The sequence below is a fragment of the Marmota monax genome, unplaced genomic scaffold (genome assembly GCF_021218885.2).
Source record: "Marmota monax isolate L192 unplaced genomic scaffold, Marmota_monax_Labrador192_F-V1.1 WCK01_AAM20220418_F8-fsc00042, whole genome shotgun sequence".
Classification (NCBI taxonomy): Eukaryota; Metazoa; Chordata; class Mammalia; order Rodentia; family Sciuridae; genus Marmota; species Marmota monax.
In genome coordinates, this window is record NW_026693008.1 from 4393549 (window position 1) to 4418027 (window position 24479).

The following is a 24479-nucleotide window of genomic DNA, read 5'->3' on the forward strand; positions in this document are numbered from 1 at the left end:
AAAATTATCAGGAGAAATGTTTTACACGTAGCAGATGTAACAGAGTTTAGGAGTGTGCCGACTTTTTTTCACAAAGGAGTTGCATAGCAATTACGGATGTTTTCCACAGCATTTACATTAAGCATAATGAAAACAAGGAACTGGTTGTCTTTTATATTCACAAAGTACTTCCCAGAAAGGAGTCCCCCTTCTCCCTTAAGGAGGGGCTCACTGTAGTCAAAGAATGTCAAGTATAACAACAAAGGGTTACTATCTCTTCAAAGGAACTATATTTATGGACTCGCTGATTCTTGGAAATTATACACTGAATTTTTCATATTTGTGGAATTTCCCAGCTGCCCATTAAAAAAAAAAAAAAAAAAAAAAAAGACCCACAAGCATTAATTCAACCCGCCTCTTTGGGGAGTGTTTTTGATTTGATGTGTTTACTGTTTATTATCCTTACTAAATATGATAAGCTCTGCTGCTTTCTATTCTACAAGAGTTCATAACTAATGGTTTTGCAAACACTAGTTTAAAGGGCCTGAAGGCTGCCTTTGGCTCATTTCTTTTCAAAGCACGGGCAAAAAGTCATGAGTCTGGATTGGTTAACATCTACAAGAACATAAGCAATGTTAACTGTACTTGAAATAGTGGGACCTCCCTTTTGGAACTACTGTAAACACCCTTTAGAATTGTCTCAAAGGAAGGAAGCTTTTGCAAGTGGATTTGTATTCTGGATGGTATTAATTCCTCTACCTACAAATCCCAGAAACAAACTGACATCCTTGGGTTTGGAAAGTCATACCTCTGGCTTGAACCTCTACGGGTTGAACTGTTTAGAGATTTTGTTCTGAGAGATTTTTGCTTTTAGTCCTTTAGTCTCATTCTTTTTTGTTATTGATTTTCTTTCCCTGTTGTGTGGATCTGACAGCCCGAACTACACACTGAGGTTGGGCCTCTATTACAATGTACTACAATTGACCAGGACAGCCTGGGAGCAGCTGTCTGCACGGTTTAAAACAGTCATTCAGTATGGCCAAACTCTTTTATTATCCAAAACCCTCGGTCTAATCTGTTGCCTCTAATTCACTTTTCCAATTATGTGAATGACAGAAAAAAAGCATAGTCATAAATAATGTTAAATCTGATTTTATTAGAATTCACGGGGTTTGCCGAAGGCCTTCTGATTTTATCTTGTGGGTAATAATGTCATTTGTAATTCCTTGCAGGACTGTGTGGCTCATTTAGATGCAGATAATATCATCTGATCCTGGAGTGGCTTTTCTCCATCAAAACTGGCATTTCAGAGTTAATGTGATTATAATAGGTATTAAAACCCTTTAAAATGACACTGGCCAATGGAGTGTATATAGTAAAGTAACCTATTTATTAGCACTGATATTTTAAACTTGTTTGCATTTTCTCTATGTAAGAATCAAGTCTTAATGTGAACAGTCGTACAACCAGAGGAGAGGGCCAGTGGGGAAAAGGAGGTCTAACACAACAAAAATAGTTCATTTAATTGAGAAGCTAGATTACTTCTTGCCTGGAGTTGTCAACGGGAGATGCTGGCTACAGCATACTTCAAGACCTGCTGTTTTGCCTTCTGTGCTTCCATTAAAAATAATAATAATAATAAAGCTGAACAAAAACACATCTGAAATCTTTCACCAAGACAAGCCTGGAAGAAAATACGTGGACCTGATGACCCCGTATTGGACGGAGCATATGACCATTGAGGCTCACGGCCGTCGGACAGGACCTGATCTACAGAGGACTGCTTGTCTCAGGTCATGATTGTGGCTCAGTGCTTGACAGGTACCACATATGCCGCATCTTCCCACCTTTGTCCTCTTCCACTCAGGTCACGAAGTGCTGCCAGCCTGGCCACCTTCCATTGTGTTGACTTGCTCAGAAACCTCCAATTTCTTCACCAGCCTTTTGAGGTCCCACGCATCTTCCACAAACTGCCTTCCCATGCCCTCTGGAAGATGATGGTTCCCTGCTCTTGGCTTCCCTGCCATTTACCTTGCTAAGAATGCCTCTTCTCTTCCCCTATCCAAATCTGTGTCTTTACCTAAAATGACTGCCTTTCCCCTCCATCTCCATGGAGCACAATGTAGCTGGCCTAGGACATAGAATAATTTTTTTTTTTTCCATGTGCAGGTTTTGAAATTTAGCTAGCTCACTTTCTTCGCAGAGTGCCTCCTCTTAAACAGTTATGTTTTTTTCTTCATAAAAAGGGTCTAAAATGTTTTTGATATCCAAGTCTAAACTGGCATTCCGACACAAAAGCATCACAGAGTCAATTTCTGCCCTCTTGCAGGCAGCAGTCTTTAGGCAGCATTACACCTCTGTCATATGTTATCGGCAACCCTGGAAGTGTCCTTTCGTGACACAAAGTGACTGTGGCCACTACTCCCTCAGAGCATGGGCTCAGGTGGACACAGCTTTGTTCTCTTGATTTAAGAAGATCAGCCAGCCCAGATTTAGCTCAGCTGGTTAATGTAACAGGGGCCATCCCCCAGAGGATCCTGTCAAGGAGCTTGGGACCTCTGGCTTCATCCCTATACCTAGTCTTTAAACTTCTGATTCTTCCAAACCTTGCCTAATAATTTTGTTGGTGCACAGAGCTTTGGAGCTCCCTCCTTTTGAAGGAGAGTGCTGCCACTGCATTTTTGGAGATGTCGTGCATTATGATGGTGGGGGCCAGGAAAGTGGCTGCTCATCCCTTAAAACCACCCTTGGAAGCCATTTCATGAAAAGGAAGGACAGTGAGGGTGAAGAGAACTCGGGCACTGGAATCATGAAATATTACCCTGAGATAAGGATTGATGTTATTGCCACTGACTGCAAAATCTTCTAGAGGTACAATGTCACCAGCTTTTCACAGTGTCCAAAATTTATCTGACAAGGACAAAATGCTAGCTTTCAGCATCACCTCTAGACAAAGACTCAATATTCTCAGTGAAGTTGTTTTTCTTATTCTCACCGAAGTAGCAGAGCTCTGAAAATATGACAGCTATTCACCAAAATTTTTTTACTTCCAAGATTTTTAAACCACATGGGGCAGAAAGAATGTTCACTGAAATAACTAATCAGAATTCCTAGGTGCCTTTCTCCTCTCAGTCCCTCAGAACTCCAGACCTGCATTTTAGCACTGAGTTTTTTGCTTTGTCCTGTTTTACTCTAGTTGTGTAAACACTCTGGTCTCCCCATCAGACCAAACTACTCGGGGCAAGGACTTTACATTTTTTTCTTCTCCTTTTCTGCCTTTCTTTATATAGCCTATTATTAACTGTTTAAAAAAAAAAAAAAAACTAAGGCTGTTTCTTAATGTAGCTTATTACCAAAAAGGTCCTCATGCTCTCTTGATTTAAGAAGATCAGCCAGCCCAGATTTAGCTCAGCTGGTTAATGTAACAGGGGCCATCCCCCAGAGGATCCTGTCAAGTAGCTTGGGACCTCTGGCTTCATCTCTGTCCCCGGTCTTTAAACTTCTGATTCTTCCAAACCTTGCCTAATAATTCTGTTGGTGCACAGAGCTTTGCCATAGAGCTACAACCTTGGCCACTATGGTGAAGACTTAATCCACCATTGTACCTTATGTCCAGAGAGTGGTCTCTGGTGAGTCCTTAGTAACTACTAGATGAGTTGTTTTGTTGACTAAGTGGTATTCTCTTTTACTCTATGACTGGAACAATGACTAATTCTAGGCCTCTATTCAGATGTTGGGTGAGAGTTTTGTTAATAACATCTGATTTTTTGTGGGACACTAGGGCTCAAACTTGGGACCTTCCCCAGTTTCAGGCAAGTCCTCTACGATTGAGCTCCATCCTCGGCCTTTTTGGAGCCAGGGTCTTGCCAAGTTGCCCAGGCTGTCCTGGAACTTGGAATCTTCCTGCCTCAGACTCCTGAGCTGCTAGGATTACAGGTGTGTGCCACTGTTCCTGTCTTGAAAATCAAAATCTGAGCTAGCTGTACAGGCTCTAGATCACCAGGACCAAATAGTATTCTTAAGAGAGGGCTCTTTTTATTTTTTGCCAAGTCCTAGCTTCATGGCCAGTTTCAGAGTGTCACTTGCCATCTTGGCTAGTTCTGCTTCTCACTTTGGCTCATTATATAATGAGTGTGACTTTAATGAGAATGTGGATGGGCTCAGAATTAACCAGGTAGTTTTGAACCAAGACAGCCTTAGTCTTAAACCCTGCTGCTGCCATTCCAAAAACAGACACCCAATGCCTTAGTTATCTCATGGGCAAAGTTTCCTCATTTGAGAGGTGAGGTCAGTAAGCCCTACCTCAGAGGGTATTTCTGAAGGAGTAAAATAATAGATTCTCAGTGCTAAGTGAATGCTAGCCATCAATATTCCTTATATGGATCTAGAAATCCAAAGGTGAGAGTACTACTATCACCAAAATAATTAAAAATAAACCCTTTACTTTTTAATCACTACAATCTTTTTTCTACCTTTCTTTATATAGCCTATTATTAACTGTTTATGAAACAGCCTTAGTTTTTTTTTAAATGTAGCTCATTGCCAAAAAGGAATAAATGCTTTTAAAATCTTTCAAATTTTGCAAGGCAAGATTTTGTACTTACTCTGCCCTTTACGTTCCCCCTTACTGTTCTCTTTAGAAAAGAGAATATTCTTCCTAATCTGAATAGCTTCAATTTTCAATCTTTCAAGCCAGGAAAGATTGTGAGGTGCCAACAGTAGAAAGATATGTCCTTCCTGCCTGCATTCCCTGTTCCACTCCTATAAATATCAGCAAACAATATTTAAACTATAAAGTTCAGGGGAGGGGGGCTAAATTTCTCAGTCACTGTATTTATTTATTTATTTTTAAGGGCACAGATGCCCAGAATTTGTTAACCGTCATGATTTGGATGCAGCCAAGCCCATTTTAAGTCAGACTAAGTACACAGAGGTATAGCTGATTATTTTGAATAATTAAATGGTGTCAAAACCAGCTGTGATGAATAGCACTGGGGTCTCAAATCATAAATAATTGAGAAACCAGAGTTGCATTTGATCATCCTGATCAAGTTCTGCTCTCTAGAGGATAAATGTTTGTCCTGAATACCATCAACATTGTTAAATGCCTCAATATTCTTGCTCAGTCATCCAGCCAACAGTCAATTGAACTAAATCACTTTAACACCACACACATTTGCTGTCCTCATGAATACAAAATGTTTGACTTAAACCATGTTCACTGTAGTTGAATAGGCACCTTTTTGGGTCGGCATCTAATAGGAGCATTAAGTACCTGACATGCTTTTGTTTGTTCCAGGAAACATATGACTTTGCAGAATAAATCGCGAGAGTCCTTTCTACCACCTTTGCCCCTGTTCTGCTCAAAGAGATGACACAAAAACTAAGAGAAAGACTTAATTTAAAATGAGTTGTCAATATAATTGCCTTTCTGATAGCCTTTGGGGATTCCACATTTGCATAGAGACGGGATTTTTGTCCTATTTCTCATTGTTCCTGTAGGATGATTACTCCTCCCAGCTGTGTGGCTCCCGGATGATTCCCCAAGCACTTACCTCCCATCCCCTCACTTGAGCCCCAGAACCAATTGTGCAGAAAAAGAGGTGGGCAGGTTAGCATCATCACCATCATTTCCATTTTAAAGTAGAAATGAGAACGAGAAAGGAACTGACTTACCCACAAAGCTAGAAGACAGCTGAGCTGCCATGAAAACTTGGCCTCCTCGGCACAACTCTTGCTGCCAGAGATGTGCCTTAGTTAAGCGCCTCAGTGAAGAAAAGGGCAGTCTGTTTAATAGCTCCTCATTGACACCCTGTCACTGCTGAACTGGCACAGAACCCAGAGTTGGCAGGATAGCGCGTGCCGCGCTCTACCTTGTTTCCTATACACCAGTTCTTAAAATCAGAAGGCTGTGTTAACCACGTCTTGTCTCCAAGGATTAATAATCATGCAAACAACCACCATCAATGATTTGCTTGCTTCTTAATAATTAACCCAGCACTTTCAAAGATGCTTATCGTGTGTGTTTCGTAACAACTTTAGGATGTGGGCAACATTAGCAGCATTTTTTTTTTTTTCAATGAGGAAACTAGGGATCAGAGATGAAGTGATTGGCCCACGGGCTGTGAAGCTCACTACTGGTGCAGCCAGCACCCAGTTCCTCACGCCAACCTGCTGTCTCCGCTACACCACGTGCAGCGCAGACATGACAGGGAATTGGGGCGCTTAACTATGACTTCTCCACTAGAAGGAAGGTGAAGAAAGAACCCCCAAAATCAACCACCACTATCTGCCTCTTTTCAACCACTAAGTCTGTTCTTTCACAAAAGCACATGTTCAGGACCAGTGCAACCAATTCCCTTTCACATGATTTTTCTGGGAAGAGAATGGCTGTAAAAATCACATATGAAAAAAATAATCTCCAATTGTCAGTTGTTTTGTTATGCCGAAAATAAACTCAGGTTGACAATAATCTCTGAAGTAAGAGTTAATTTTCTAGAAATTTCCAGTTTTGAAACATACCTCAAAATCCTCAGAGAACCCGTGCTGGTTATTAGAATAGAGCTCCCCGATGTGTTTGACAAACTGTTTGACAGGAATGGCTTCCATATCATCTGGGGGAAGACAGCGAAATTCAGGGTCACACAGAATACTTCCATGGAGCAAACCATACTCATTTAAGACAAATACTCGACTTTTGCAAAGAGTGATACTGCATTATCTGAAATATTTCCCATTAGGAACTTGAGTACCAATAAACCAGGTAAATAGGAGTTTTTAAAAAAGTAGATAATTCCCTTTACTTTTTATATTAAAGGCAATTTACAAAGTTATATGACATCATACTCTTAACTGAATCTTAATTTACCAATGGTACCCGTTTGCCAAGAAATTTTACCACAAGAATTTTTTTTTTTAATTGTTCACCAGGGTTCTAGCTTAAATTTGGAGCAATTAACTTCTATTTCCAATCTTTGACGTTTACGTGAGCCTTTATACACAGATCCCCTTGTACTGGCTGGCTCTGGGTACAATGCCATCTCCACGTGTTCAGGATTTTAGTTCAAGACAGCTGTGTCTCCATGATGCCAAATAATCAGTTTGACTAAATTAACTGGATTTGGGGGGGTGTTGACAGACTAGGTATAGATTCAGGAAGACTCCACATTCCAACTTGCTGTAGTGTTGTCACTTCAAAAGGACATTTTCAGTTCAGGAGCCCCAAGTATGTCTTAGGCTTATTTCCGGAGACCCCCTCTGGTCCTCCTAAACAACAGCCACACCCACCTCATTGGAGCTCCCGCCTCCGCCTCCCTTCTCCCTCGACCCTCCCCCGCAAATATTTCCTTTTAAAAATACTCCGCTGAATTTGAGATAAACAACAGACATGACATTTACTTTATTCAGAGTGAAAGATCTTTGGCAAACGCACAAACATCTAAACTGCCACAGATGCTTTTCTTAGCAAAGGGTATGAAGATCTGTATGTGTAAATGAAGTCCTACTTTGGCAAGAATTTTATAGATCCAGGCCTGACAATCTGATTTCTCTTCATCTGGTGACAGTTAACATTGACTATGTCATTCCTTCTCTACTTTCTTTTGAGAGAGCAAAGCTCTAGGGTGGCTTTTTGCATCTATTGACATTTTCAAACTTGAATCATCCTTAGGCGGAAATAGCATCTCTTATACTTTGTTTAAGAAAGGTGATTTATATGTCCATAGTCCAAGTTGCTTAGCCTAGAAATACGTTATTTATCAAAGAGGCATTCCTTTGTAAGCACAACTTCTTTCCGATACAAAGTCCTGATCATTTTAATAGGCAACTTTATGAAAAAAAATTGCCAAGTTATTTACAAATATTTCAGGATTGAAGATGTTCATGAATATGCAATCATTTTGTACTCCCAAGAAATCTATAGCTCCCATGATGTAACCAGCATTAACAGACTAAGCACAGCCAAAATGTTTCCCTAGAATATTTAGCAGATCGCACAGTTCAAGAAAAAAAAATTTCCAAATTTATCTGATCACTTCACTTAGAGATGTTTAGAAGTAAGTGGATTCCACAATAATGATCAAGTTGAGGAAAGGGTTAATATGCATAGAGTTAGGGAGTCTCTCAGGGATTTGCACAAGGACTAATTCATCTTTGGACAGGAGGCAAAACGGCTGAAGACACAGCCCAATCCCCCAAACACCCAAGTTTATAAACCATATCACTTCTCTCCCTATTTAGAAATGTGATACAATGGGTATAATTAATAGTGCAACATAGAGAGGGCAATATTTATTTCATAATGTTACTTTGGAATTTTTGATTCCCAATGAAGCTGTAAGCCATGATTAAGGACATGAGCTATAGTTTAAAACAGGAAAATGTCCATTTTTCCCCATAAAAGATTTTAAATATTACAGGATTCTAGGATAAAATCAATGGCAATGAAAAGTCACAGCCCACTTCAAATCTTTGACAGACAGTCTTTCTGGTTAACCTTTTTTTTTTTGCCCCTGCAAAGTGCTCAACAGTAACATTCAAGCTCATGTTACACATGCCCAGAAATGAATCTGCCCGCTACTCCCCATAGCTAGAAGCAGTAAAATCCAGCAGAGCTCACTATGGTAATTGTGGAACTATGACTATTTTTTCCAATTTGTGTCTTTATCCAAGGAAGTCTAGCCACACCCCTGGGGTTTCTAGGCACTGCCAATAATGTCATATAACTACTAGACAGACAGATGCACATACAAATGCTTTTGTACTGACCTCCCTCAGCTACCCAGATATTACATCATTTTTCTCAAGTAACAGAGTTATAATTTGTTTTCCTCCATGTTATGGTGAATATAAGGCTATGACCAATTACAAGTACCAATTATTTTCCTCTCATAATTTTTCTATTAAGTTTGTGAGGCAGGAGATTACCAAGTTAATATGACTAGCAAAAGGGTCAGCAGTTTAGGACAGCATCATAGGCCTGATCTGTGTAGTTCTTATCTGGAAAGATCCTGGGTGCTATAAGAAAATGTCCATGCAGAAAGTGTTCTTTATAGACAAATGTCTGAGTTTCATTCAAAGTTGTGGAACCAGCAGCAGTGCTAATTAGTGACCATGTACTTTTGATGCACATTATGTGTATTAATATGCAAAGAGACAGGCACAGTTTTCAAACCCACCATGCAGTGAGAAAACAGGTCCAAAATAACCGAAGGCTGAAGTATGGCAGAAGAAAGAAGTTGCAGATCCAAAGGGAAAGAGTGCTCCAATTAAGACAGAAAATGGCTGTGGTCTGGCCACAGTGGATGGAAAACGACTGGACACAGCATTGACTGAGCTCTCAGAACTCCGCCAGATATTAGGGAGATGGTCTCTGCTCAGGGGGTTGCATGTGTGTCGGAGCAGAGATGAACACAAGAACGTCAGGGCACGCATAGTGTGCAAAGACGTGGTGAACGCTGAGTGCCAGGAGGAAGATGGGTTTGATGACTTGGGGAAGAATAAAGGTCAGTGATGTGGTGGTCGAAGCATACAGAAAACAGAGGCTGGACTCAAAGCAAACATGTTGTTAGTAACTCCAGTCTTGACAGGAGCTGGGTATGTATAGCATAACAAAGCCCAGGGTAAGGAAAGAGCGCTCCCACTAATTCAGCCCTTACTGGTTTCCAGAGACCGTGGAAAGGCTTTTTATACATTCAGGTGTTCAAGAGCCAGGTGATGCAAACACAGGTATCCTCACAGTCTGTAAAAGAAAACTGGAAGAAACTTGTCCCAAGTGACACATTTAGATGGCAGAGCTAGGATCTGAAGCCAAGTCTACCAAACTCAGCCTGCAGCCCTATGCACCATAACATACTGCTTGCTGATCCTTGTCTCAAAGTACCACAGTTTGGAGGAAGACCAAGACATTGAACAGGATATCTTGGTTACTGTGCTCAAAATATTACTTTATAATTTTGTGCCAATGTTTTTATTTATAGAAGTTTCAGATATCTGAGGGTTAAGTTAGGGAAAAGCAGGACTACTACTTGTTACTACTAAATCACCCTATTATAAAATACTTGAAATACTCAAATGACAATTGGTATCCGAGGAGTGAGCTTACTGCTATTAAACAGAATTATTTATGCTTACTTCCAAGATTTTAGCTTTTTATGGGTAGACTTAAGCTTGTAGGTAAATGCCTTTAATTTGAGTCAATCCACAACAAAAATTCCTGTATAAGTCTCTGTTAGCTTTCCATCACTGTGAACAAAATATGTAAGTTTTTTTTTTCCTCACTATTCTAGAGTTAGTCCATGGGTGGCCAACTCCATTGCTCTGGGCCCAAGGTGAGGCAGATCACCATGGTGGAAGGTTGTGGTAGAGGAGCACTGCTCCATTCATGGACAGTCAGAAAGCAGAGAGAGGGAAGGAGCCGAAGATGCCTCCTTCCAGGGCATGTCCCCAGCAACCAACCTCATCTAGCCATGCCCACCTGCCCATGGTTACCATACCACCTAGTCCTATTAAAATACGATGGACTGATTGGATTATATATATATATATGATGGGCTGATTGGATTACAGTTCTCACGGTCTGATCATTTCACCTCTGAACATTCCTGCATCATCACAGGAGATTTGGGGGCACACTTCATATTCAAACCAGAAGAGTACTAAAAGCAGAGCATTAGAGGGTGAGCTGAAGACAGTAACTTCTTCAGAAAGGAAAGCACCAGAGCTGAGACAGTGTTGACCTCACACACAACTGCAGGTAATAAAGAACTAAGCTAACAAACAGAAGGCAAAGCTGTTTCTGTAATCCATGTGTGCCTTTCTCCTGTACTTGCATCTTCAGAATTGCAAGAGGCAGATCACCAACACTTCATGCTTCTAATGTACTCCTATGTGTTAAATTTGCTTTCTCTTCATCTTAAGGAGAAGAGGAGAAATAAAGAGAAACACTTTGTTTTATGTAATCTTTGGTTTGCTATTAGAAAGGAAAAATAGGCAGCGGAGGCTGATCCTGCATGTACACCACAGGGAGGAGCTATGCGGGCCCACCCTCAGTGCACTGCCCAGCAAAAGGAAGGGCCATTAACCAGGACCTCAGAAGAATTTGTGTATCTGTTACTCTTCTCAGCCCCCACTGATGGAATACTTCCTGGAATTAGGCAGCCAGAGGCAATGGTGTGAGCAGAAAGGCCAAAGTACCTGGTGGTGACTCTGCCTCTCAGGGATTCCCTTCCCTTAGATGTGAAATGGGAACAGCAACAATACCTGATTTGTATGGTGTTATGCAAAGTAAAAAAGTGCTTGTAAGAGTGCTTGGTATTTAGTGAATATTTAACAGCTGTGATTCCTTGCCAGGTGCCACTTGCATTGACAGTTGAACTCAATGACTTGGGATTGTGATTACTCCACAGATGAGGAAACTGACAGAGACCATGGGAGCCTGCCCAAGGCCCACTGCCACTGTCCACCAATAGGGTCAGGCTGACTCCAGACCCTGGGTCCTTCCATACTACATTACCTTCCTACCCTACCTACATTTCAAAGGAACTTCCTGCTAGGGGAAAAACAGAAGGTTGAAATGACATGCTTTAAAGTTAAGCTTCATAACCTGGAAAATTCACACTGGTAGACTGGTCACTTCATGATGACAGGTAGTTAGTTACCTAGTTACAAATAGTTACCTTGCTATCTTTGGCTTAAGGTCTACTCAAGCAAAGATCCCTACCTGCTTGCTTAGGAAGTATGTGGGTATACACATAAATACCGTAAAGATTTCAGAGGTCCTTAAGTCCCCTGCTTTGCAAACAATGCCTGTAAAGTTCATGTAACCCTCAGCAGATCTTCAACCCTATCCCACAGTCCAGTTCACCTGGGGTCACATGGGAGGCCCTAGCACAGTAGGGTGCTTGCCTCAGAGAAGTGCTGCTCCGGTTTCCTCTGTCCCCATACCCGGGCTACCATCAGGTATTGTTAACCACTCCCTCGGTAGGTAGACCTTAGTTTCTAGAAGTTGGGATTTCCCCTCTTGTCTGCCCAAGTGCAGGCCTCTGCTCAGTAATGCCTCTGTGTCAACTTAGGAAGATAAAGCAAACAGGAAATAAAGGAATATTACCAAGATTTTCATTCCTGAGCTAGGGCACAACAAATAGATTTTTGTCTAAATCAGACTCTTCGGATACAAGGAATGTTGTGGAGATTGGGACATTTTATTTCCTGACATAAAAAGAAATCTCTTTTTCATTTATGGCACAATGAAGTCCATAAGAAAGGGCTTCATTATATTCAAAAGACCAATGAATCTCCTTTGAAGATAATCTCTGTATAAATAAAATATGCCAACAAGGTTGGTTTAATCCCAAGGGTTTTAAAGTGCAGGTTTAAAGCCCCTTTCTATGCTGGCACCCTGCTGAAGCCAGTGACCTTCAAATTATTAAGATGTATTTTAACTGCTGGAAAGGCACAAATCATTTCTGGATTTCTAAGCCACTGGGTAGCAACATTTTGTTTTGTAATGTTCTTATTAGAAAGTTAGATTTTCTAATTTCCACAGAAAAGCATATGTAAGAACATTTAGAAAACTTTTGATAGCTCATGAAATTAATCTGTTATAGAGTATAAGCCCTAATCTTAAAATTTTAATATGTAATTAAAGTCTAAAAGAATAATGTATACAGTTTATAGTTGATAGGTATAGGGAATGCTTTAGGAATAACTGTAGGAAGAATATTATTCAAGTTTGTTGTTTCAAAAGAATATTCCCAGATCACCAGATTTTTAAAAATTACTTGTCAATTTAAAGATAGTACAGTTCTTTAAGATAGAAATTTGTGACTTCAGTATCTTAGAAGATGGAAAGCATCAGAGATGACCAACAGCTGGGTTATCTCGTTCAATTATGCTTCATCCTCACAGTGTTTTAACAATGGGAAACAAGTAACCACAGGATGTTTGACTTTCAAAAACCATTTGTGAAAAATATTAGGGGTCAAAACGTATTTCATTCTCTTGCATAAGACACACTTGAATTTGTCCTCCACTCCCACTTTTCCCATACATCCTAAGAACAGGCACTATAATTCAAAATCTTCCCAATATGAAAGATAATGTGGATTTCATGGTGACTGGAGACTAACCTCAAAAGACTTCTACCCTGGATAAACATTCTTTCTACTGTGTCTAAGTTTTGCTACAATGCTCATCATTTTCCACATTTTACCCGAGGGTAGTGAGGTCAGCAAAAAAAATACCTCCTTTCTTTCTTTTAGGAAGATCCTGCCTCTTCAGAGGTAGCTTTCCAAGCTTGCAATATTTATTTTGAGAATAGTGGGGTATTCTTCATTGATTTATTTTGAATCAGTGCATTTTAGTTATACATAAGAGGAATTCATTGTGATATGTTCATACATGGACATGAATGGTTTGGTTAATTCTATTCTGCTGCTCCTCCCCTTTCCCACCCCTCCTCCCTCTCCCTTATTCTCCTTCCTTTACTCCACTGATTTCTTATTATGAAATCCTTCTTTTAGAAAAGATTCTTTATTTCTCTCCAGCTTCTGCATATAAGAGAAAACATCTGAACTTTATTTTCTGAATCTGGATCATTTCATTTACCATGATGTTCCATTCATTTACTAGCAAATGACATAATTTCATTCTTCTTTATGGCTGGGTAAAACTCCACTGTGTAAGTATTCTCACATGTTCTTTATCTGGTCATCGATTAATGGACACCTAGGCTGGTCCCATAACTTGGCTCTTGTAAAAATGGTTATGCATGTATCATTATAGCCTGTTGCTTTTAGTTCTTTTGGATAAATACTGCAGATTGGTATATCTTGGTCATGTGGTGGTTCCATTCCCAGTCTTTTTTTTTCTTTCTGTATTGGGGATTGAACTCAGGGGCACTTGACCACTGAGCCACATCCCAAGACCATTTTTGTATTTTATTTAGAGACAGGGTCTAACTGAGTTGCTTAGCACCTTGCCATTGCTGAAGCTGGCTTTGAACTAATGATCCTTCCGTCTCACCCTCCCAAGCCTCTGGGATTACAGGTGTGCACCACTGCTCCTGGACATTCTTAGTCTTTTGAGGAATCTCCACACTGCTTTCCAAAGTCGTTGTACCAATCTGCAGTCCCACCAACAATGTATGAGTGTATCTTCTCCCTACATCCTCACCAGCAATTATTATTATTTGTATTCTTGATGACTGTCATCTTAACAGGAAAAAGAAAAACTGTAGTTTTCATTTGCATTTTCCTGATTGTTAAGGATGTTGAACATCTTCATATATTTTTTGGCTATTTGTAAAATATCTCCATTTTTAAGACTGTCTTTGCTCTATTAAACCAAAAGAACATGCCGAGGGTCCTAAATTACCTTTCATTTAGAATTAGTAAAACTAATAACTCAAAGTTCTTCAAAAATGACTATAAACTGCTCTCTTCAAGGGATGCATATCAAAAGTTTGCAAAGCTTTCCTTAATCGTTTGCCTATTTTACAATACTTCTAACAGTGTGACTTACTGATTCCACTTGTGGTTTGAGATTTAAATCCTGAGCTGTGTATTTATGAATTTTAACCACAGCAGAATCATCCAAAAGTTGCTGATTTAATGTCTAAATTTCTTCAATATTTAACATGTCTGTGAATTGCTCCCTGAGTCATTTAAATCATACAGACCTGTGTTTGCAAAAGGAATGGAAGTGCAATTGCTGGGCTGGGAGTCTTTTTCTCGGAAAGGAAGAGTACAAAAATAACTAGAGAGCAGATATGCGAGGGAGTTTTTTTTTTTTTAATATGGAAGAAACTTCAACAGAAGAATTATGGAACTCCCTTCAGGAGGATAAAAGAGAATATAATGGAGAAGTGAATGGCCAGTGTCTGCTAAAGAATAAGAAAAGGTTTAAGAACTCAGGAAAAAACTAAAAAGAACATTACCTGCATTGTCAAATGCCTTGATTTAATGAGGCCATATCCAAATGAGGGGCTCTGAAGTTTTGAGGCAAGTTCTGACCAAGAAGCGTGCCGAGCCATTTCTAAGTATCTGTGCTTTGAAGTCACACCACGAATTCCAATGCTAGCTCCCCTATTTAGAGATGTAACCTTGGGCCAACTAAACAATGTCTCCTAACCTCAGTGTCCTCATCTGTAAAATGGGGATATCTACTGTGCTTGTTGCTTCAGGACTGTAGTGAAAAGGAGAGATTTGAATGAGATTCTGTGGGCAGAATAAGCATTCTATATAAGCTCTATAAATCTCTCACTATTTTTAGAATCATAACAATGGACTACTAAGGCAAAGCATTCTAAATAACCCCATGAAGATCTCCATGAGAGAAAGCTGTGGTAAAGGCTTTAGTAGAATGAAAATAACTCATGAACCTGTTAAACACTGTGGTTTTCTTACACTGAATTTTCTTATACAAAGTTGCACTGCTATAAGCAGAAGAAACTGAAAATAAATAGGATGAGAGATTGCTAAAAGTGCTTCATAAATTACGATGTTTCATGAATATAGCTATTGAACAGGACTGTGGGGGTTTTACTTAAGAAAAAGAGATTTTGGTGAACTTGAAAGCTCTTTAAGAAAAGGATACTTGGGTAACTCTGCCAGCAGTTCATTAGTCTAGGTGTGCCCCTATTAATGACCCTGCCCTCTAGGAAAACTTGAAGGAATCAGAAAGATGGGCTTCATGATGTCACTGGGTGAGCCCTGTGACATCACAAGGCTGTACAACATTTAAAGTAATTCACTTTCAGAAATGTGTTACCTTTCTTCAAGAGTGCACCTCCCATGTCAAGTGAAGCACAACTGAACACCAGTTAAAATTCAAAGAAATTTTCTTTCCATACACTCACACATATTATCAGTGAGTATCAATTAGGAGAAACTCACAATGAAAGGGGAGAAAAAGACATGTGTGGGGTTGCCGAGTATTAACATGGTAATTAAACCAGTAGCTGGCAAATACAGCAGGAAAACATTCAAAGGCAATTTCTGGCCTGGGACATCTACTCAAAAGATGCGGCAAGACAGGCAGAATTTATGGCATTGTCAGAGGACTCTAGTGAGCAGGAGATTAAAGCCCCAAAGAAGGAAAAGCAGTTAGAGACAGGCCACGCCCTGTGGGTGTAGTTGCGAGTCAGGGAGGATTTTAACACGGCAGCCATGAAAACACTGTCCATAAGTTTGGAGAGTTCCCACTTCTATCGCTGTGCATGCTTTCCAAGCACTTGTCCACACATCATCTCATGTGGCCTTTCCAGTTGCCACAGGTGGCAGGCACCCTGTTCATTTCATAGATTCTGGAAACTAAGGCTCCGAGGGGTTCACACATGGACCACAAGATTCATGGTACAGCCTAAGTGAGACCCTAGGTAATGTGATTTCTAACACAGTGGTTTTTTTTTAAACAAAACAAAAAAAAAAAACCTGAAAAAACAACTCAAGAAGTATTTCACTATTTATCCTTTTAAAAATGGATTTTAGCCAGGTGTGGTGGCGTATGCCTATAATCACAGTGGCTCTGGAGGATGAGGCAGGAGGATTGAGAGTTGAAAGCCAGCCTCAGCAACTTAGTGAGCCAGATCTTGTCTCAAAATAAAAAATAAAAAGGGATGGGACATGACCCCGTAGTTAAACGCCCCTGGGTTCAATCCCTGGTACAAAAAAAACAACAACAAAACTTTAATTGCACAGCTACTCAACAGCAATATTTATCCAACAAACCAGGCTCCCAGAAACTTCCCAGTGGTCAAAATTTTAGATGATGCAAGAGTATATGCATATAAGTATATGCACACTATTGTGCAAATATGGTGGATTGGACAAAACAGCTTATCCCATGGTGATGAAGCCTGATTCCTGTCTGCCTCCTCTCAAGGTAAGAGGGCATTTCCACCCAAAGATGAAGGTTCATGGACAGGACCACATGGTAGCACAAAACCTGGCTCCAATTGTATGGCAATCATTGAGCAGCCATAGAATGGTCTGATAGGAATGAGACTTTTCTGTTCTTCTTCTTGCCCTGTGACAAGTTTTGATGAGAAGAGTTGACCAGGATGGATGGAAAACACAGACAATCTCAGCATTATTTAAGGATTGAACATTTATACACACTTAAAAGGTCAGTTAAGCTCCCAATCCTAATGACAACTACTGATACTCAGCAAACAAACAAAGCTTCTCAACTCTGAGCTTCTCAACCCTGACCTTTGAGAACTTGAAGGAAGTTTGGCTGATATTCATTCATGCATGCATCCATCAAATCGAGTGCCTAACTGTGTGCAGAGTGTTACTCTGGCACTGAGAATCTATCCACTTGCCCTTACGGAGCTCTCATTCTAGAGGGAAGGGACAGCAAACTTTAAATCTATTCCTAGGTGGAAGTATATAGAGATGAGGCAGATAAGCAGGATGAGGGTAGCACCATAATAAAAGCACGGCCTCTGTCTACAAAGCAGTAATAAATGTCAAGATGGATAAGACATCTGAATAGATGTATAATGAAACTCAGCATCAGAAAGTTCCAATCTGGCAAACGGGAAAGGATACCACATAAAAAATGGTGGGTGAGATCTCCAAAGCCCACATCCTATTTATAACAACTAACCTACCACCGAACTTTTAAGTATCTATGGCATTTTCTAGGACTCATGCTCCACCAATCCTACTCCTAACATAGCCAAGTGTTTTATCCTGAGGACAAATGAAACACGCACCAGACCGACAACATATCCCTAGACTCCCATATCACATCCCAAGAACCAAAACGTCCAATATGAAGAGAAATTATTCTCAGATTTAGGAATCTTAGGTGAAAACTTGCCTTTAAAAAACTATCACATCTATACCCAAAGGACTTAAAAACAGCATGCTACAGGGACACAGCCACATCAATGTTTATAGTAGCACAATTTACAATAGCTAAACTGTGGAACCAACCTAGATGCCCTTCAGTAGATGAATGGATAAAGAAAATGTGGTATATACACACAATGGAATATTATTCAGCATTAAAAGAGAACAAAATCTTGGCATTTGCAAGTAAATGGATGGAGCTGGCAAATACAATGCTAAGTGAAATTAGCTAATCCCCCAAAACCAAATTCGGAAATGATTTCTCTGATTTAAGGATGCTGATTCATAATATGCTGCAGGGTTGTGGGGTGGGAGGATTAAATGAACTCTAGATAGGGCAAAGGAGAAAAGGGGAGGGAGGGGAAGGGAGGAGGCATAGGGGTAGGAAAGATGGTGGAATGCGATGGTCCTCATCACCCTAAGTACATGTATGAAGACACAAAGGATGTGACTCTACTTTGTATACAACCAGAGATATGAAAAATTGTGCTCTGTATGTGTAATATGAATTGTAATGCATTCTGTTGCCATATGACAAAATTTTAAAAAACGATCACAAATTATGATAAAAGCACAAATTGTTCATCCACATGAGACAGACTGAGTAGATTACAAATGATTTTTGTATGAATTTACATTTTTCTACTGTTACTTTCCTTTCCTACATGTGCCTCTGTGCTTAATATTAACTCATAATTATGCATTCCTCTAAAGAGGAATTTATTACTTTGTTGATATGCAAAAGTAGCTAAAATTGCATTAATTACCCTTATTTAAGGATCTCTGACCGCACAAGCTTTGAAAAGTTATAAAAACAATATTTTTTTTCATGGCTATTGCAAAAACTAAGAACAAAAGAGAAAACAACCCATTGGAAGTAAGAGCAGTGTCCTACTTACCCGGAATAGGAATAATAGGAATACTTTCATTGGGGACCACCCGAGGTGAACTGCTATCTTCCACATAGAAATGAGCGGTCTGGAAACATTTTCTGTGAGGAAAACAGAAAAACACATTAACAGTGCAATCAGAGAAACACACTCGGAGTTCATTTTATAATTATTTCACAGATTTCCCCAGTTTCCTGCATCACATAGCCCTGGGGGCAAGCCCGTGGGAAAGTTGCAAGACACAAGCAGCACAACATTCAGCGGACTGAAGCAGATAAATATACGTTTTATATCATAGCCACATCCAGCCCTGGAGTAAAAGGGGAAAGACTTGGTAGCCAACCACTCCAATATGTGAAAACTTGACTTGGACAAGGTATACTCACTGCACAAACCACAGGATCACCCCCGGGTTATTTTTAGATTTGACCTATTCTAAACCTCTAGCATCAAGTTCAAAACCACACCTCAGATGCCCTCCATGTAGTAGTCATCCAGCAGCCCAACTCCACAAAAGCACCACATTGTTTGTGCTAAGCCAAGGCTCTTGAAGCCTCAGACAGCTCTCTAAAGGGGTCACAGGGCTTCCAGTGGGCAGACATGCCAAAATCTGAGGCCCTTACTAGATGGCGTCTAAGACAAGGGCCTGAAGCCCTCCAGTGTCCTCTGCTTATTTTTCTTTTTACCTGTACTTCAAGCAAAGCAGGGAGCACACGCTGGTCATCACAGGACAGGCAGCAAACAGAAAAGCCATCAGCAGCCTGCTCAGCCTCTGCCCACTGATGCTGGCTAGCCCTCAGCCTCCCAGCATCCGCGTCACTGCGGCCCTAATGAGCTGCCGGAAGCACAGGCTGAATATTTAATGAGGCTGCTCAGTGTGAATGGCTATTGTGACCAGAGAAGGGTCCCTGTTCATCTGGCGGAGGGGCTTTACAATAGCAGGCCCTACTGCTGGGTCTTTTAGCCAAGCAGGCGGCATCCTTCTGGTGCTCTGTGTCACTGGGATCTGTCCCACCCCTCTGGCGTCTCACACCAAGCAACATTTACACACACACACACAATTTTTTTTTTCTTCTTCTTTCTCTGTATTGGATCCAAATTTCAACTACTAGAGTAAGTCAACTTTTCCTTGGAGTGTCTTTGCTTGTCTAATCAAAAGCATTCTGGGATGATTCTGCTGGATACACTGTGTTTCTACAAAGTTAAAAAAGGGAATTAGAGGGTAAGAAGAAAAAAAAGAGCTCATACAGATTTTTCCATCTCCACTTTCTACTGGGCTATTGTAACCATTTCCAATTGGAAATGATCAAATGTGACAGTATAATGTGCTTTTCTGAAGTGGTGGCTATTCTCTGACAGAAAGTAGCTCGAACCAACTTTACATGTCGGTACTCTTCTAGAATCAAACCAGATTCCTCCTCCATACCCTTAGGAGGGGTCCTGAACATAAACGACACCAACTCTTGGCACATGTCACTCAGGACCACTCTTGTAGCTGAGGAACAATGATTTCTTCCAAGAATGACATGGCATTTGTAATCCAAACAGTTAAGAAAAGAGTTTCTCTCTCTTCACTTAGTTATCTTTACCTAAATTTGGCATTAGCACTAGCCAGACTTAAGCTACATGGGTATGAAATGGGCAAGAAAGAACTCTGGTGTGGCCACATCCATTAAATGAATAATGATGGAAACATGTCAAAAGCATATTCTGTTGTTTGAAATAATAGGTTTTTTTCTGTTTCTAAATTATGAAGTTTTTTTTTTTTTTTCCTGCCTCACTCACCTCCCCAGTGAGCACAGACAACCAGAAACTGCCAGTGAAGTGAAAACACAGGCCACGGACTTCACAGTGAGATGGAACCATAAGTGACTGGTGTCTAGCTAAGGAAAATCAGCTTTTGCAGAGTTAAAGCCTCACCACTCAATAGCCCCTAAAAGTGCCTTAAGTCACTGGAATGAGGGGCACACAATTTACCAGGCTAGAAATTATTAAAATAATTTCTATTTTAAGACCATAATTACCATGCCTATTCAGTTCCTAAAACATAACGTGAGTACTAGTAGAATCACGGCAGGCCAAGTCACTATTAAAGCCCCGCAACTTTGGAACAGACTGTACAGTAGCTTTGTTTATTTTCTGGAAAAACAGGCACATAGTCCAGCCGGTCTCTCAGTTACATGTGGAATGAAAGGATCCACATTATCTTGGGCGGGGGGGAGGAAAAAAAAAAAAAGCAGTGTGTACTGAAGCAGATCACACTCCAGTGCCCCATGTGTTGCTGTTTATAATGGATTTTCCCTGGAGCAAAATAACTCTGATTGCCAGAGAAAAAGCACACAACTGCAGATGAGGGTCAGAAACTCCCGGACAAAGCTCTGTACATCTGCACCTTGCTGCACATTGCGCACACTTTCCTCCCATAAAAAAGACGTGGGTGGGCAGCTCGCGGCACAACTTGGCAGGTGAGGGCTTCCGTAAGAATGACGGTTTCAATGCATTCAGGAAACTCTCATTCAGCATCCACTGCACCACACTGGGTGTGCAGAGAACATTCTCTACTGTCTGCAATCCTAAACCACTGCCTTAAACCTGGCGAAGCACTGGAGTAATTTATAAAGATTTACATAAGGATCAGATGAACTTGGCAGAGAAATTAGGAAACAGGAATGAACAAAAGGAAAAAGACTTAAAATCACCCCTAATCCCTCTCCTTGTGATCATCACTGTTAATACTGGGGGCATATCCTTCCCCACTTGTCCTCATTTATTGAGTGAGTGATCCTTGGTCATGTGCAATAAAGACCAGGATGATAGAAGACAAAAGGCACTGTCCTCATGACCATCCTGTTTTCCTGCAGAAAACAGCAGGGGTAGGAATCAATCACAAATTTGAAAACCAATACTTGCAAATAGTCAGAAACTATTAAAAAAAAAAGAACTACGGGGTGAAGGAAGGGACTCTGCCAAGGAGGCAGCATTGGAGCTGAGACCCAATCATGGAGGATGAGCTCTCGAGTTACAACGGAAGACCACTCTGGCAGATCTGGCAGCTAGTGGCAGCACCTAGGAGCAAAGTAGGCCCAGAAGATGTAGGAATGGAAAGGCAGCCAGAAAAGGCTGGACAGGGGGTGGGAGCCTATCATGCAAGGGCCAGGAGCCCCCAAAGGGCCTTGGCTGGTGTCTAAGGGCAATAGAAGGCCAGGGAGAGCTTTCATCCATGGAGGGACACATTCAGGTTCACCTCTTTTAAAAACCTCATTTGGGCTGCTCTGTGAGAAACGGATTATTTGGCAGCAAGAATGGAACTAGGAAATCAATCAGAGGGCTGCTGTTGTAATGTCACCCAATTTCTGACAGATGGCAGTTTTCTGCTTTTTCAATTTTTTAATAACAAAGTGCAGTCGAACTATACACATCTCCTTGATAACAAATACAGTTGGCATCAGAATTGCTAATGTTTTCTTAATCTTCCATTTCATGGAGATACTACATTGTTGGTATTTAATTTATTGCTTAGGGGTCCACTCTGACCCAGGCACTGATGAGGGTTTTTCACTACCCCACAACACTGTGATGATCCCTTTGCATGCTCCAATTCCCCACGGTGAGCTTAATATTTCAGAAAAGCAGCTGGACATTGCATTTTAATTTGCTCATTTCTGAGAAGTCCCATGGGGAAAAAAATTGTTTCTTGACCATTAGAAGTGTCTTAAGAAAACAAAAAGAAAAAAAAAAAAGAGCCAACAAAGGGATCTTGGAGAACAGGAAAAATACCCACAAGTTTTAGTGCCTCTAAAACTTCTAACCTGTGACAAGTTCCAACATGCAGGTACTATATCTCCAATTCCAAATTCAGAGGAATGGAGACAGAATTTCTGAAATGGCTCCAGTGTGCATGGAGTTCCAATTTTCTATTTATCTTGATCTAATTCTCTTTCAACTAGCTTAATCCTAAAAGTTCCTTCAAGTGAAACAAGTTCCTAGGTCACCAAGAGCAATCGTCTAAAATGATCCTTACTTCCACAGTGAGCACGTTTACACAAGTATCATCAACAGGGAAAATGATGGGGCTCAGGATATGGCTGGGAGGAAAGTGCTAGCCTGGCATGCACCAGGCCTTGGGTTCTATCCCTAGCACCAAAAACTAAACCACCAAGGGGGAAATGATGAAATAGATCATGTTTGGAACAAACAAATGCATTTATAAGTTTAACAAGGTGTAATCCAATGGGTCTCCAGTATGCATTCTATATTTATAGTTTTTTTTTTTTTTTAAACTTCCCATCCCTCCAGGGTACTCTCTGTTCCCTTTAGGGAACTGAGGTCAGGCAACATTAATTTCATTGACCCTGACTGCCATATTCAGTATCCAAATTAGTTCTCTTCTGATTTCCCTAACCGATAATTGCACTATATGTTTTTCTGATGTTGAGTTTCACAATTGAAGTTTGTAGGATCCTAATAATCAATCTCTCCCACATCCAAGTTTCAGTCAAGCAGGGGTTATTTAATCAGCAGAACATATGTCTTTGGTTGAGGGAGTTTTTATTTTTGGGTACTGAGGATTGAACCCAGAGGTGCTTAACCACTGAGCCACCTCCCCAGCCCTTTTTAATATTTTATTTAGAGAGAGTTGCTAAATGCCTCACTAAGTTGCTGAGGCTGGCGTTGAACTCATGATCCTCCTAATATTCATGTAGGCTGAGCTCCACTCCTGTTGGTTCTAGCAGAGTAGGCCTGGGCACAGATGGGCACAGCCCTGTGTATTCTGAACCCCCCACTCCCAAGGAGTCTGGTGTGTACTGTTCCTGGTTCAAAATGACTGTGACAAAGAGAATATGGTTCTTGAGAATCTCCAGCACTGCCACCAAGAAGCCATTTGGAAAAAAACCTGGAATGGCAGGTACTATTAAAGTGCCCCAAAAAAAGGCAAACGAGAATTTGTTTCTTATCCCATATGGGATCCTGCAGACATCAAGACTTGAAGGGTATTAATATAACGATCTCAAATACAGAAAGAAAAGTTGTAGAAGTTGAATAGGAATTTCAAGATCTTCTGCTCCTCTCCTGCTAGAACCCGAGTTTTCAGAATCAGGATGGCAATCTCTCAAGTTCGAGCAACCAGTTATGCTACCTACACAGAATGTCTTTTCTTAGGTTACGGAAGAGACTTATGATTCTTAAATGAAAACCTTTTCTCCTAAAGTTACCCCTGAAACCATACTTGTGCAATAATTGTCTAAGAGCAAAATTCATTTTTGTTTCTATAAAGGAATTCAAGTTGTCAGTGTCTACTCCAATTTTAAGTGGTTCAGGATGTCCTGAATCCCAAGTGTCCTGACTTTTATAAAATCCACCCCATCGGCAAAGTACCAACCAAGAAAGAGTGAGTGACATCAAATGTCCGTGGAACACGCTCAGATGGGAGAAAGATAATAGCCCATTGTGCAGACGTTATTTCCTCAAATGCAACAGGACAGGATGAAAGTGAAGTGGGTGACGTGAATCTGTGGTCCCTAAATTGGGCACACTCTCATGCCTCCCACAGAGTGAGCACCCTGCTGCACAGAGTGGGTCTTCTGCTTAATGGTATGTATCTTTCCACTTTACCCCTGCATATGACCTGAAAGCATCTGATACTTGATCAAGGATGGGTTACATGTTAGATCTATGCACGACTCCAGGAAGTTTCAAGTAGCAGACTGGGAACAAGCTGCCTACATTCTTCTTCATTCATATCCCTTCTTAA

At 40.6% G+C, this 24479-nt stretch overlaps 1 protein-coding gene and 1 long non-coding RNA gene across 4 annotated transcripts in view; one reads left to right on the forward strand and one right to left on the reverse strand.

The window, feature by feature from the left end:
• The window catches only part of LOC124098195 (uncharacterized), a 63126-nt gene extending 56675 nt beyond the window's left edge, over positions 1 to 6451 (forward strand). Inside the window, exon 4 of the long non-coding RNA XR_006853495.2 lies at positions 1212 to 6451. This is a non-coding gene — a long non-coding RNA (uncharacterized LOC124098195). The remainder of the gene's footprint in view (positions 1 to 1211) is intronic.
• The window catches only part of Ptprg (protein tyrosine phosphatase receptor type G), a 712009-nt gene that overhangs the window by 32354 nt on the left and 655176 nt on the right, over positions 1 to 24479 (reverse strand). For all 3 annotated transcript variants that reach the window (XM_046452932.2, XM_046452933.2, XM_046452931.2), the window contains 2 exons: positions 18737 to 18828; positions 6502 to 6593 (listed from right to left, as the gene is read on the reverse strand). In XM_046452932.2, coding sequence (XP_046308888.1) covers positions 6502 to 6593; positions 18737 to 18828 — 184 coding nt within the window. The remainder of the gene's footprint in view (positions 1 to 6501; positions 6594 to 18736; positions 18829 to 24479) is intronic.